This window comes from Prionailurus bengalensis, chromosome A3 (assembly GCF_016509475.1).
Source record: "Prionailurus bengalensis isolate Pbe53 chromosome A3, Fcat_Pben_1.1_paternal_pri, whole genome shotgun sequence".
NCBI classification, from domain to species: domain Eukaryota; kingdom Metazoa; phylum Chordata; class Mammalia; order Carnivora; family Felidae; genus Prionailurus; species Prionailurus bengalensis.
Genome location: NC_057354.1, coordinates 86,693,068 through 86,708,745, shown reverse-complemented (window position 1 = coordinate 86,708,745; position 15,678 = coordinate 86,693,068). Strand labels below are relative to the sequence as shown.

Sequence of the window (15,678 nt, the reverse complement as noted above, 5' to 3'; positions counted from 1 at the left end):
TATCATCTCATCTGACCCTCTCAACAACCCTATTATCTCTTCTGACCCTCAACACATCTCTATATTAGTCACAGGTGAGGTAACTGAGCACAGTCTAGTCTCTTTTCCAGGGTCACAGAGCTAGGACGTGGCAGAGCTGGGACACCAACCCTCTGGCTCCAGAAGTTCCTCTCTCAAGTTTCCTGCCACAGAATGAGGCAAATTTACTAATATATTTTTTAAAAATCATCTGCAGGTTTAAATTTTTTTAAGGAAAATAAGATAGTGCATTTAAACCTTTTATAATATTTGTATACATCAATTTTAATTGTATGTATTTGTGTTTCTCTTTTACTTATAAGGTAACTTTAGTAGAGATTTTGCTGTTTTAGTATCTTTCAGAGACAGCTCTTAGATTTATAAAATCTACCATTTTTCTGTCTTCTAATTCTTTAACTTTTATTTTTTTTGATTACAGATCCCTGTTTTTCTTAGGTTTGCTTTGCCAGTATTAAAAGGAACATCTAGTAAAATTTTTAAAAATATAATAAAAGTGTTTAGAGTTTTTCTCCCACTATAGCAGTGATTTTCAACCAGCGTGAGAGTGGGGAGAGAGACTAATTATATCTGCAGGAAGACTTCTCCACAGATATTTCAATATTCTCTTTTCTCCTCTCTTTAATTGCCTACCCCACCCTGACCTTTGAAGATTAAACTGATTATTGAGAGTGCTTTCTAATAGGTGTGTGTTTCCCTCATCGGAAAAAAACTGGAGTTTTAACCGTATCCTGTAAGCCTTCAGATGATATTCTTATGTTATTATTTTGGAATACACATTGGACTTCTTTGGGGGATGTGCTTTTTAATATTAAATAGTTAAAATTCTTTGTATTATTTTCCATTTTCAGCTTTGTTCTCTTGCCTGTGTGATTTTTTTTTTTTAATGTTTATTTATTTTTGAGAGAGAGAGACAGAGAGCATGAGAGGGAGAGGGCAGAGAGAAAGGGAGACACAATCTGAAGCAGGCTCCAGGTTCTGAGCTGTCAGCACAGAGCCCGATGTGGGGCTTGAACCCACAGACCATGAGATCATGACCTGAGCTGAAGTCGGACACTTAACTGACTGAGCCACCCAGGCGCCCCTTGCCTGTGTGGTTTTTAAATTTTTTTTTTTTCAACATTTTTATTTATTTTTGGGACAGAGAGAGACAGAGCATGAACGGGGGAGGGGCAGAGAGAGAGGGAGACACAGAATCGGAAACAGGCTCCAGGCTCTGAGCCATCAGCCCAGAGCCCGACGCGGGGCTCGAACTCCTGGACCGCGAGATCGTGACCTGGCTGAAGTCGGACGCTTAACCGACTGCGCCACCCAGGCGCCCCTGCCTGTGTGGTTTTTAAATGCACTGATAATTTGATCTGGTTTAAAGTGATTAAAGTTTGATATGCCACACAGTTGCCTAAATGTACCAAATGTATGAAGCATTGACTGTTGTCCTTGGGATAAAGCATCACAATAATGTCCAGCTATGGTACTGGGTAGAATATAGTTTCCCCAGAAAGGGGGTCATGGAATAAGTAAGCTCTAGGAAAGTCTTCTTTGCCGTTGAATCCTAGCATTTAGTATAGTGTTTGGTTCCATACAGATTTTTGAATGAATGAAAAGCTACTTTTTGCCAAAGGATCGGAGCTTGGATTTACCACTGTTAATGGCAGAGGCCCCTACACATTTCCCATCTGCTCCCAGTTTCAGTGCCTTTGATTCCTACTTATCACATTTTGTTGTTTGTTTTGTTGTTCATTTGTCTGTATGAACTGGTTTTTTAAATTTTTTTTTTAATGTTTATTTATTTCTGAGACAGAGCATGAGTGGGGGAGGGGCAGAGAGAGAGGTAGACACAGAATCAGAAGCAGGCTCCAGGCTCTGAGCTGTCAGCACAGAGCCCGACGCGGGGCTCAAACTCACAAACCTCAAGATCTTGGCCTGAGCCGAAGTGGTCGCTCAACCGACTGAGCCACTCAGGTGCCCCTGTATGAACTGTTTTTAAAACAGTTTTTATTTTTGTTGTAGCGTCTTCTTCCCCTTTATGCTTACTTTGTAGTCTATAAATGGTCATATTTTTCTTGAGGGACTTAAACACCTTAAACACATTTGAGTAGAGTTACGACAGTAACAGCAGCGAAAATGTACTGAGCACTTGCTACGTGCTAATAAGCCCACTGGTTAAGTGCTTTTTTATGCATTATCTCAGGTGACCCTTAAAACAGCCCATGGGAAATTAAAGTGACCTGCCCAAGGTCACAACTGGAGAATGACAGGATAGAGATTTGAACCCGAACAGCCCAGTCCAGCAGCTGTAGTCATAACCATATCTCAAGAACCTTTGTAAATCAGTGACACTAAGCTTTTTACAAACATTATAAAACATCTTCATATTTTTTTCATCTTATCCAGTCTTTTTAAATGAACATGTGGTATTTTTCCTTCTTTCTTGTCTGTGGTATAAACTTTTTGTGTTTGTGACACTTTTCATTCTTTACACAAGAAGGAAAATTATAGGGGCTCCTGGGTGGCTCAGTCAGTTAAGCATACAACTTCAACTCAGGTCATGATCTCATGGTTTGTGAGTTCAAGCCCCGCATCGGGCTCTGTGCTGACAGCTCAGAGCCTGGAGCCTGCTTCGTATTCTGTGTCTCCCTCTCTCTCTGCCCCTCCCCCATTCATGCTCTGTCTCTCTCTGTCCCCAAAATAAATAAACGTTGAAAAAAAAAAAAAAAAAAAAAAAAAAGAAATAAATCAACGTTAAAAGAAAATTTTTAAAGAAAGAAAATTATATCTAAACCCCAGAAATTAATATGTCCTCATTTGTATGAAATATAGGATAGCACCATTTTCTACGAGTTTTCTAACCAAGCTCAGACTGTTCACTGATTTTAAACCATCTGATCAACAAGGAAGGAAATAAACAGGAAATTTCATAAGTCAGGGAGGATGGCAGAAGGGTTATTTTAAACATTTTTTATGGTAAAAGCTGCAAAAATGTTGATGAACTGTGTCCATATGTTGCAACAGACATCTGGAACTTGACATTGTGCCTCTTTATTTAACATATTTTTCTGTTAAGTTATATACATTCGTTAGTGTAATTTTGGAAAAATGACTAAAAGCCCAAAGAAGCAAGATAAAAGAACTCACAATCCCACTCCAAGAGAACATTGCTGACATTTTACAGTATTTGTGTCCATAATTTTATTTCTGCACATATATACTTTTTTTGAAGATGAATGTATCCAGTTATATAATTTGTTTTTTTTTCTTTTAATGTATTTCATTGTGTCTCGTTTAAAAAATTTTTTAGAGATTTTAAGAGCAGTGATTTTATCCCTGTCTTCCTCCATCTACCTTTAAAGCAACTTAAAAACCCTCTTTAATAACCTTCTCAAAATGACAAAATCGTAGAGATTGAGAACAGATTAGTGAATTCCAAGAGGTAGGGACTGGAATAAGGAGTGTGTGACTATAAAGGAGAACAACAAGGAGGTCCTTTTGTTTGATGGAACAATTCTATATCGTTGTGGTGGTGCCTATGCTAATCTATACATAGGGTCTAATTGCAAAGAACTATACACACCCAGAGAGTGCATGTGAAAACTGAATAAAATTAGTTGACAATATTGTAACAATGTCAGCGATTTTGTCCTACAGTTGTAAAAGATCTCACCATGGAAGGAAACTGGTTGAAGAAGGTTCCCAGGATGCTATGTACAGCAATTTCCTATGATTTCATAATTATTTGAAAATAAAAAGTTTTAAAAAACCCACTCTATAGAGATTTTAATTACTGAGCAAACTGAATATTAAAATGCAGCGTAAAGAATAGTAAAGTAGAAACCAGCAAACCTGTGTTCTGATCCTGGGTTTGCTGATAGACCTCTGGCTAGTCTTTTAACTTCTGGGCTTCGTTTTCTTTTCTGTAAAGGAAGAAAATTGTGCTAGAAAATCCTAAGATCCCTTTAAGCCCTGATATCCCATACGGTGTATAGATTTCTATAAATCTGTGAGTTTGCCAGATACAGAATAAATGTCAATAAATGTTAGATGTAGTCCAGAGGTTAGGGCTTGCAACAGGCAGGAAGTCTATTTCTGTTTCTTTCTGTCTTTCTGCCTAGCATGCCTAGACATTTGGTGATACCATGACCTCAAGAGGGTAAAGGGCACTTTGGAAGTATGTATACATACGTGCTAGATTACAAAACAGGCAGTGTTTGTTTATATGCCAAAATGTGTGATATGGATAATAATCGCCACAGGAATTCTGGAAGAGACCACCATAGGCTTCCACACAAAGAAGAAGTAGAATTTCAGGGGTATGAATATAGTACTAGTTTTATCATTAATTACATCTTTGAGTATGTTGCAAGGACTGGATTATATATCTCATACATATTTTGCCTTTTCCCTGGATTATATCCGCTCATCCATCTTTCTTCTGCCTCTAAGTTTAGATTTACTCTGCAATTTGAGCTGTTGGGTTAATAGATGCTAAATTCATCTAGATTGACTTGATGTTTTCTGCTTTTCTCTTTTTTTTTCTCTCCTTGACCCTTTCTTCCCCTCCAACCCACTCCAGCTGAAAAAAGGAAGGGTGGGCAGACTGTGGACTCTAGCCTCCCACTTCTAAGTGTATCTGATCCTTTTATCCCTCTTCAAGTACCTGATGCACCAGGTAGGTAAACAGAGCTGCTCTGAGCCTAAGCAGGTTGATTTCTTGTGTTCCAGAGTTTCTTGAGAGTTGTTTAAACACTCCATGAAAAGGATGTGAATTCCAAGGCCTATTAATAGGTTCTATTGTATATTTTTTGGTAATGGGAGGGCCTGTGTATTGGAAAGAACATAGTCTAATATGATTGTAACATGTCGAGGGGGACCTGTAAGCATGTGATAGAAGGAACAAAATGCCAATAGTGGTTATATGATAATTTCCTGGCCAGTACTGATTTTCCTATAATGGGCTTTTATTTTCTAAATAAAAATACATAATAAAAGTTAAAGGGAATATGAGTCAGGAGACCCAGGTTCCCTTCCTGGCACTTCACCTATCTGAAAACCTTCTGGACTTGACTCTTCATCGGTGAAGTAATTTGGACTGCATGAGTTCGAATATCGCTTTAGGTCTACCATATCTGATTTTTAAGTGAGCAGTCTAAAAAAGGAAGAAATTGTTAGTGTGTTCTGGTTGAGATAGCTTTTGAAACAATAATTGGATACTTGCCAATTGGATACTAGCATTTCATGACTGCCAGTGATTTCTCTCCCTACTCTCTTCCCCAACCTTTTAGGGGTGGGGGTGGGGAGCATGATGTGAGACACAGAAGCCACCCTTTCTTTTCTCTACCAGTCTTTTTGAATAGATCCAACTCTTTAGAAGCATCTAGCAGTCATTTTGTTTCTGGTAGTTTTTCTTCTTATTCTTACCTTTGCCTATTCTCTCGGTTTTAAACTAATAGGATCTGCTTGGTTCTTCTTCTCTCCCAGAATGTTAAAGGTATTTGATTGATTCAAGACTGGAAATGATTGTGACGTTTGTATCATCTATGTACTAAGACAGACTGCAGCAAGGGTACCATGACAGTTTTTATTTCTTTAGGCAATCTGTTGACCCTCCTTAGGGGAAGCAAAAACTTGCCTTGATCAAGTAGTATTGTGTAACTTCATAGCTTGCTGGAGCTCGATGTAGGTCAAAAATACCTAAGGTCGCTGAGAAATGATTCAGTATAGGATAGTTAAAGGAAAGGGAAGAAGGAATCAAGTAGAGGTCCTTTTCTCTGTTGTATCATTCAGGCATGCTGGGCAGTACCTAGACAAGCCATTTTCAAGCTAGAAAGGTATGGGCTGCGAACTCAGGCTGGAGCCCACTGGCCTCTTTTTCCTCTCTGTCGTGGCAGTCATGGGATCAGACAAAGAAAAGGGGTTATCGAGGCATTTTCCCTTTGATACCCCTCAGGCTCTTGCCTTGCTCTTTCCCAGATGGCCCGTGGGCTGCAGACGCTGGAAGGGACACCTCTTGGCACAGGCCGGAAGATGAGGGCCCACAGGCAGGTAGCTGTTCCCCACAACTGTCACAGGGTGCCCTCTGGATCGGGGTGACGAGCCAGGGACAGACGTGAGGTGGCTCAGGATATCAACTCCCAGTTGTAGAGATGAGTTGTAAAGATAAGCCTGGGAGGCACCATAGGTAGCCGGCCGCCATCCTGCCTTCTACATTGTTATCTTTCCTGTCTCCTGATCCTCCATATTTCTCTTTTTCTGGTAGATTCCTGCTAAAGTGATACTGGTATACACTTTCATACCAATTAATCCATGACTCCTCTTGGATTTTAATAAGAGATCTATTAATGGAATATTCTAATTGAGAATTACAGGGGTGTCTTATTTGTTTTATGATCTGTCAGACCAGACTCATCTGAAAACATAAATTAGAAATGTCACTCCTTTGTGCTCCCGTGAATTTCCATATCACTGAGAGTAAAATCCAGACTTTTTACCAAGACCTAAAAGGCCCTAACTAATCTGATTAGCTCTCTGGCCACCCCTCTAACCTGAGCTCATAATATTCTTTTCTTTAGTCTTTCTTCCAACAGTCTCAGCTTGTTCCCACTTCAGGGCCTTTGCACGTGCTGATACTCTGCCTGGAAAGCTTTTTCTCTATATCTGTTCCTTCTTATCATCTGACATTTGGGTCTCAGTTTAAATGCTATCTTCTCAGGCCTGTCGTGATCCCACAGCACTCTCAGTCACACTTCCTGGCTTTTTTCTTCATAGCATTTGTCATGGCATTGTTTTCATTGGTCCATTATCTGTCTTTCCCCGCCAGGATGTCAGTGTCCTGAGGGAGCGACCTTGCTGTCTGATCCAGCACTGCTCTGCCAGTGCTAAGAACACTGGCGGGTAGATTGGTGCTCTATGAATATTTGCAGATTGGATGAATGAACAAAGTAAAACCTGAGGCTGAAAGGCTTATGGCAGCCCCATTGCTCTCCATTTGTGTCCCCAACTCCCAAACACCAGACTCCTGGCTTCATAGTTTTCTACCTGGGCCTCTGCCAACTCCCAGCCAGGCCTCTCACCCACTCTCGGAGGGTGAATAAATGAAGGTACAGCCCACAAACCCTGGAGTGAAAGCAGTAGCCAGGTTTAGAAGATTCTTCACCTCCAGCCCTTTGTCGAGCCCCCCAGAATCTGGGCTGAGCATGGTGTCTTGCAGCTGTGTCTGATTAATGTATGTACTGTAATGTTCTGCCTGTAACACCATTCAATTCTGTAGCCTTTTAATCCAAGGATATCGATAGGATATGGATGGGATTACCCTACCTCCTTCCTTAGCATCTTGAAATGTCTGAGGCGAGGCCTGAGAGTGTAGGGCTCTGGGACCTCAACAAACTGCAAGTTTTTCTCCCCTCTTCCGGCCCCCCTAAAACACCCAGTTTGTCACTACTTCCAGACCACCGTGGGTACCAGTCACACTTTTAGGGCTGTTTGTTTTGCATACATGCTTCCCTCCACACTCTACCTTCCTGATGATAGAAGAGTCATGAAATCTTCGTCTCCTGACCACTCTATGCCTTTTAATGACTTAACATTTTATTTGATGCTTTTAAAATGCCCTCCCATGTAATTTCCTCTGATTCTACAAAGAAGACGGACTGATAGGTTTGTCAAGTAATAATCTCATGTTCCGGGTGAGAAAGTGAGACACTGGTGCTGTTGGGACTGTGCTGCTGCACACATTCCTTTTAATGGCCTCACGCCCCAGCCAGTGAAACCTCCCTGTCTGGGGGTCAATAAAGCCTTCAACTGCAAAGCTAAAATTAAGGTTTAGGGAAATACAAAAGTGGGCTTGAACTTTTCAGACCTGGGCTCTACCCACATCGTGGCTTGGTGATTTTGATCAAATCACTTAAACTCTGTGTTCTTCTCCTCAAAATTAAAACTATTTTAAAACCTACCTCATGGAGTGGCTTGTGAGGGCCAGATGGAAGCATGTATTTGGAATTGCTCTGTAAACTTTAAATTAGTATAAAGATAGGAAATGTTGTAGACTTTGGTTCTGAGCCCTTATTCCCCATGGGGCAGTCCTAGTTATGAAAAGTCTTAGGCAATAATGTTTTTCTCTTACAGAAATTAAACTTGCTTTATAACCTTTCACCTTTGCACAACTGAGAGCCATTGAAATAGACTTCCTTGATATAATGATTATTAAACTGTGGGTAAAGGGGCATTGGGTAATTGGATTTGTTTGGGTTTTATTTCTTTTAGGACCATTTCTGTTTTCCAAAGCATCATAAAACACATTTTCTTAGAAAATCTGGCATTAAAAAAAATCACAGCCATGAGCATTTGTGTGCTCACAGAGCTGCCAAATGAAGCCTAGCTCTGGTGAGTCTCAAAGTATTTCATTGATGCTCATATGCTGTGTGTTTATTTTTCCTTCTCTTTGTGTTAGATAAGCTATAGGTGGTACCAAATTTAAAATACAGTAGAAGAGAATGGGGAATTTTCTCTGAAAACTGGCTGAAGGATTTAATCTTTTGTTTTTTTAAACTGGTAAAATACACATAACACAAAATTTACCATTTTAAAGTGGACAGTTCAGTGGCATTTAGTCTTCACATTGTTTTGCAACCATCATCATCCATCCACGGAACTGGTTTAATCTCACAAAACTGAAACTCTCCACCTGTAACTCTCCTTCCTCTCCTGCAGCCCCTGGCAACCACATTCTGCTTTCTTCCTCTCTGAATTTGACTACTCTAGATACCTCATTTAGGTAGAATCATACAGTATTTGTCTTTTTGTGACTGGTTTATTTCACTTAATATAATGTCCTCAAGGTTCATCCATGTTGAAGAATATGTCAGAATTTCCTTCCTTTTGAAGGCTGAATAACATTCCATTGTATATGTGTACCACATTCTGTTTATCCATTCCTCTTTTGTTGGCCACTTGGGTTGCTTCCACAGCCACTTGGGTTGCCTCTCTTGGGTTATTGTGAAAATGCTCCCATGAGCATGGGTATGCAAATGTCTCTTCAAGACCCGAGATTCTTTTGGGTATGTATCTGGATATGGAATTGCCAGGTCCTATGGTAATTCTAGTTTTTACTTTTTTTTTTTTTTTTTTTTACTTTTTTTTTTTCCAACATTTATTTATTTTTGGGACAGAGAGAGACAGAGCATGAACGGGGGAGGGTCAGAGAGAGAGGGAGACACAGAATCAGAAACAGGCTCCAGGCTCTGAGCCATCAGCCCAGCACTCCCGGACCGCGAGATCGTGACCTGGCTGAAGTCGGACGCTTAACCGACTGCGCCACCCAGGCGCCCCTAGTTTTTACTTTTTGAGGAACCACCATATTATTTTCCATAGCGACTACATCTTTTTACATCCCTACGGGCAGAGCACTAGAGTTTGAGGAAAAGATTTTCATAGCAGCTCCTTAATGCTGACTTCTCAACATCAGTGTTCCACAAGACTCAGCAAGCAGGCATTGGTTGCCTCATAAGTGCCACTTCCTAGAATCAACAGCTTTTTAAAAATGTACCTCCTGGTTTATGGTAGTTCATCATCTCTCAAAAAGTCCACAGGAGAAGCTGTGTTTTCTTAGTGGTTTGTTGTGAAGATAAGCATTCCTCTCAGAGCTATCTTCCTGGCATATTCCTCACTTCCAACTGCTATTTCATGATATTGAAAAGTCCAAGGTTGATTACCTATGTGTCTTTGCTCTGGAAAGTTTCTCTTTCCGCAGATTCAGTTCCCTAAAATGAACCTGGAATGGGGCATGGTGGCTGACTTTTGCTTCCATCTTGCAGATGTTACAGACAGTCTAGTGTCTAGTTTCTCAATGATAGGAACTATTTAGAGTGACTGCATTTTAAAAACAGCATCTCTCATCACAAGACTTCAGACAAGATGTAAATTTCCGAAGCCACGAAGCTGTAGCAGCCAAATCATCTTTTCTGATGGGGGCCGGCATCAGGCTTTTCCTGTTCATTAGATCAACCTGCTTTACTGTTCGTGGTCAAATTCCTCATTAGGCCTGGAATGGCTCTTGAGCAAACCCTTAACCTTTTTAGCCTCTAAATAGATACCTATCCTCTCTTTTGATGTTTGGAAAGAGAGAAAGCTCACAACTTGTACTACATTCCAGTCTCCCATCAGGAAGCAGTTTTGATTATCTAACCTTAGATGCTTTTATGAAGGATTTATTACCTTCTTGCTTTGTGGTTGATACTTTCAGTAAGTCTTGAAAGAAACCTAAGAGAAGACTTTGGAGTGGATCGATGCCTACCTTTTCCTCTCTTCCCTAGTCCCCAATGCCACTTGAATTATTATGCTTGAGAGGAGAGAGGAAGGTGCTCAAAAGATCCTTTTTCTAAGTCTGCTCTTAATTTTTCAAAGTACTAGCAACACTCTCCTTTAAAAGCATTCTCAGCTTCCATTGGCCGGGCTAACTCACTCTGTGCCCACTTTGCTTCACGGGTCCATCTTCTCGGTCCTTTCACCGTGATTTCAGCCCAACTCCATGCTCTTAACCTGACTCGTTCTTATTTGGGAACCCTAGAAACTTGAGAAAGAACTGAGTATAGTAATGGGGATGTGATAAGAAATACCAACAGAAAAATATGAGTAGATATTCTTCATAAAAGAAGAGATAGAAATTACCAACAATATAGATATATATTTTAAAGTTCATCATTATGATGAATCCAAGAAGAGCCAATTATGAAACAATGGGATGCCATAACCTCTGCCATTAGCTTGGTAAAGAGTGAAGACCCCACCACCTCGGGCTTGATGAACGTGTAATAAAATGGACTACACTCAGATCCTAATCGTTTACTTTCTCTTTTCTTTCCTAAAATACTATTCTGAGAAAATATGGGTATGCTGAAATATTTATCAAACAATCAGAATTTAGAGGAAAAGATTGGAGGGGTATTCTCTAAAAACTGTTAATAGCGGGTATCTCTCGAAGTGAGATTATGGGTCGTTTTTACTTTTACCCTTTGTTTTCTCCGTATTTCCCAAGTTTCCACAATAAACATGTATTACTTTTGTAATAAGGGATCAAACAAGAAACATGTGTTTTTTCCTTTTTTCTAAATGTAATTTTATTTTAAATTCCAGTATAGTTAACATACAGTGTTACATTAGTTTCACACGTACAATATCATGATTCCACAGTTCCGTCACCCGGTGTTTATCACAAGTGGACTCCTTAATCCCCATCACCTAGTTCACCCACCTCCCCTCTGGTAACTATCAGTTTGTTCTCTATAGTTAAGAGTCTGCGAGGCACCTGTGTGGCTAATCAGTTGAGCATCTGACTTTGGCTTAGGTCATGATCTCGCTGTCTGTGAGTTCGAGCCCCGTGTTGGGCTCTGTGCTGACAGCTCAGAGCCTGGAGCCTGCTTCGGATTCTGTGTCCCCCTCTCTCTCTGCCCCTCCCCCCTCACGCTCTGTCTCTCTCTCTGTCTCTCTCTGTCAAAAATAAATAAACATTAAAAAAAAATTTAAAGATTCTGTTTCTTGGTTTCTGTTTTTTTTTTTCCCGTTGCTTTTTTTTTTAAGACATCCATTCTTTTTTCAAATGAGGATCTAGCTTAAATATTCCTCCACCTTCTCACCCTGTTCCCCTGGCCATGGGTGTCTGGGCTGAGTTTGTGTGTTGAACAGCTGTCTTGGGGCAGTCATCTTCCTTCCTGTCCATTCTGCCACGGTGCCCTCCAAGGGTCCTTCCCCACGGCCGCTGCCAGTTCAGATCTCCAGTTTCTTCTGTAAGCAGTCCGTCTTCTAAGTAGCTGGTTAGTTCCTGCTCCCTGTTTTTCCCCTGGACGATTGGCTTTTAGAGGTGGATAGGACCTTTAAGTGTATCTTCATCTTATCATATTATCAATAAGAAAAACTTAGATCCAGAGAACAATGATGGTTTGCCCAAAGTATCACAGCAACTTAGTGCAGAGCCCAGGTCTCTGTCTCTTTGTGCCTTTTCTTTCTGTCTGGCGGACCATGCTGCCTCCTCTCACATTTCACTTTATTCAAGGAATTCTGCTTTTTCTGGTCTCATACCAAAGCATTTGAGTAAAACCTAGAATCTCACCCATTCTCACTAGTGTTATCCCAGGCATCTGTGGCTCCATTAGATATCAACAGGTTGCAAAATGCCTGTGGAGAACTTGTTTGAGGTTTGGGATCTTAATGCTTCCTGCACACGTTCCTAAATTTACCACTCTCTTCTCTGCACTGCTCCTCCCCACCCATCCCCTTCATGCCACATAGTCTCAGAGTGTCTTCATAAAACAGAAGTCCTAACACGAGTGATATCAAGGCTGGCCCTCGATTCACGTGTGAGGCCTGCAGGCTCTGGCTATAAACTCTCAGCCTCCTGTAGCCTTTCTCGTGCCTCCCATGATACCCTGTTCTCAAGTTCTTCATTTACAGTGACCAAAAATGAGCCGTAATAGCTTGAGGTGTGACTTCTTCTAATGGCTTTACATTTTGAAGCAACCAAAGCTTTAGTTAAGCCAGAGGACTGAATCTCTAGTGTGTAGACGGTCTGGGCCACAGTCCTAGCTAGCTCTGTGGCTGACCCGCTGTTAGCTCTCAGGCAGGTGGCTTCACCTTTCTGGAGCTAGTTTCTTCATCTGTAAATGAGAAGACTAATTGAATAAGATCCGAGGCTCCTTCCAGGGCCAACATGTCTTTGATAACTTGGCCGTTGGGCATGGGACCATGTCTATGTGAAGACCTGTTCTCCTGTGTCAATGGAGACAGGCAGACCCTGTAGGCAGCACGTGAGGGAAACCGTGAAATCAAGTGCGGGCTCTACCATGTCCCATCTATGACTTTGGGCAAGTCACACATTCTCACAGTGTCTATGTCCATTCTTCTCGACTCTATCATATTCCCACACCCAGGGTGTTTTGTGAATAATGAATGAAAGTGTTTGACCTTGAACTGCACATGGAAGTGATGACAGTAGTTCCGGTGGCACCTGGGCACCCACACGGAGTAACTGAGAGTCTTCTGTCATTTCAGTAGTGCTGAGGGTGGGACAGACTGGTTTTGTACATGCTGTCCACCTTACTTAGGCCGTGGCTCTGTGCTCCCACTCCTAGTTTTCTGTCTGCTATTGCTCTGTCCCTGCTCCTCCTTCCCACATTCCAGTATTCGAGTGTCATCACAGATCATCCATGTGAATAGCATGTTACTGTTTGGTCAGAAGATAAGCCTCTCTACATTTGGCAGTTTAGCCCATCCCCACCCTGTTCTATCTCACCACACAACACATGCACACATGTATGCACACACACACTTTTTTAGCCCCTCACATCAGCTTTTTGCTAACAAATAATGAAAATAGTCGATTCTTGCTGAGGTACCTGACTCTCCACCTGATCGCCCATTCTCCTCACCTCCCCAGTGAGGCCACAGACATGTGACATAGGGTATGAGAGGAGACCTAGAACTGGGGATACAGAGATTAATAACATACCTTCTCTGCCTTCAGTCACATTGTAAGGGCTGCAAGAGAAGAGAGTGCAGAGGGCTCCAGAAGTTTCCTGATGTGGCAGGGAGGACAGGGAAAGGCTTAGAAGAGATGATACTTGAGTGACCAATACAGAAGGATGGTGGGAGGTATCTCCCATTTTACAGTTGAGGTAAAGACAGAAGTTAAAGGAACAGCCTCACGGTAACAACCAGTCACTGGGGTGGCTAGAATTCACACTCTGAATGTGGCTAGCCTAAGGTTTTGCACCTGGATAAACTGCTGTGTGAAAGATAAGCAAGTAATTTGGGGTCATTGCTTTTTATCCGTTTCTTCATAAGATTGCAAATATATGAGTGCTGAAAGTGAAAGAAGCAAATAATTACTTTTCTGTATGTGAAAGAGGCTCTTTTGGGAATAAAACAAAAGCTAGTGTTCAGAATAATCAAAATTTGGACTTTTTGGGGAAACATCTTCTTTTTGCCAGTATGCTAAAAATTGTCAGATATTTTTAACATCTTGTCTGCTAATAGAATGTTATGCACGATGCAAGATTAATGCTGATGTGATTACACTGGTATACTTGGTTAGTACCCTGGGGTTTTTTTCCCTGCTGTTGAAAACTTGTTTTTTTTTTCCTTCCTTCCTTTCTTCAATATAAATCAGGTGTAAATGAGCAATGTAGCATATTGTCATTTAATTCAAAGATAACCTACATGCCTTATACTCCAAAGACGGTAAATTGGTCTCACATATAAAAATATCTTTTTCGGCAGTATATTAAGTGGACGAAAGCAAATTACCTTGCCAAGACACTAAAATCCATTATTTTGTTTCATCTGTGTAGTTACAGATCACCTTAAATTACAGATCACCTAAATTTCAGTTTCAGTCACTCAACGAATATCAATTTCATCTTTACTTGATTCCTGATAGCCTGGAAGAATGCAGATTCATTAAAACGTTATATACACATACTTGAACTTTAAGTCACTTTTTTTTCTCAAACATTTTAATTTTAGTTTTATCTTAATGGCATTGTATTTCTGTGATAGAAAAAAAAATGTCAACAGGCTTTAACTGGGCAAGTTATAGAATTTATGTGGCCTTAACCTCCTTGCAAGTAAAAGGAGGTTTGAGACCTTAATTCCCTTCTTTCTGTAAGATTCTACGACTCATTATTTTGTTTCAAGTTAATGCTCTACCATTAATAAGTTAAAGGTAAATAGAGATTTATTGATGGATCAAGGCTGAAAGAATCATGAAGGAATCTTAATGTGTGCACTTATCACACATTAAGTTATTAGGTGTGACAAATCTGATGGCTTCTTATGTCCTTTTGTTTCTTAGCCAAATGACATCAAAAGTAATCCATCTGCAGGTGTACGTGAATTTCATGAGATTTGACCATAGAATGATAAGAGTGCCAGCCTGTCACACACTCTCCGTTGGCAGACAATGAGTGATGGTTGAAGTTAATTTAGGCATATTTTGATTCATTTGCTGAGTTATAAACCATTTCTAAATGCAAGTCCAAAAAAAAAATGTTCACAACTAAGGAAGGGGTATGAACGTATACTTATATGGATATGTTTATGGCAGCTTTATTTTTAATAGCTAAAAACTATTTAGAAACAACCAAATGTCTTATCAACTGGTGAATGATTGAATAAAATGTGGTACGTTCATACAGTGGAGCACTCCTACCACATAAGACAGAACAAATTACCGATACACGCCACACCGGGGGGAAGTCTCAGAAGCATTATGCTAAATCAAGGACATCAGCCCGAAGAGACGACATACTGCATGGTTCCATTTATAGGAAATTCTAGAAAAGGCAAAGCTGTAGGGACAGAAAGCAGTTCAGTTGTTGCCAGGGCCTGTGGGTAAAAGGAAGGCACTGACCAGAATAAGGCACAAGGGTATTTTGGGGGGTGACAAAAATGTTTTACATCATTTCAGTGGTGCTTACATGAGTGTGTACATTTGTCAAAACTCAGCAAATTGTGCCCTTGAAATTGTTGACTTTTATTCAGTGTAAATTATACCTCAAAATTTTTTTCTTTTTCAAGTTTTAAATTCCAGTTAGTTAGCATACAGTGTAATATTAATTTCAGGTGTAGAATTTAGGGATTCATCGCTTATGTACATAC

The 15,678-nt window shown here is 40.5% G+C and overlaps 1 protein-coding gene across 16 annotated transcripts in view; it reads left to right on the top strand.

Moving 5' to 3' along the window:
- AAK1 (AP2 associated kinase 1) overlaps window positions 1-15,678 on the top strand; it is a 172,142-nt gene that overhangs the window by 133,689 nt on the left and 22,775 nt on the right. For 10 of the 16 annotated variants that reach the window (XM_043603559.1, XM_043603562.1, XM_043603560.1 and 7 more), the window contains exon 17: window positions 4,607-4,702. The exons of the other annotated variants lie outside the window; for them this stretch is intronic. In XM_043603559.1, coding sequence (XP_043459494.1) covers window positions 4,607-4,702 — 96 coding nt within the window. The remainder of the gene's footprint in view (window positions 1-4,606; window positions 4,703-15,678) is intronic. 16 annotated transcript variants of the gene reach the window in all.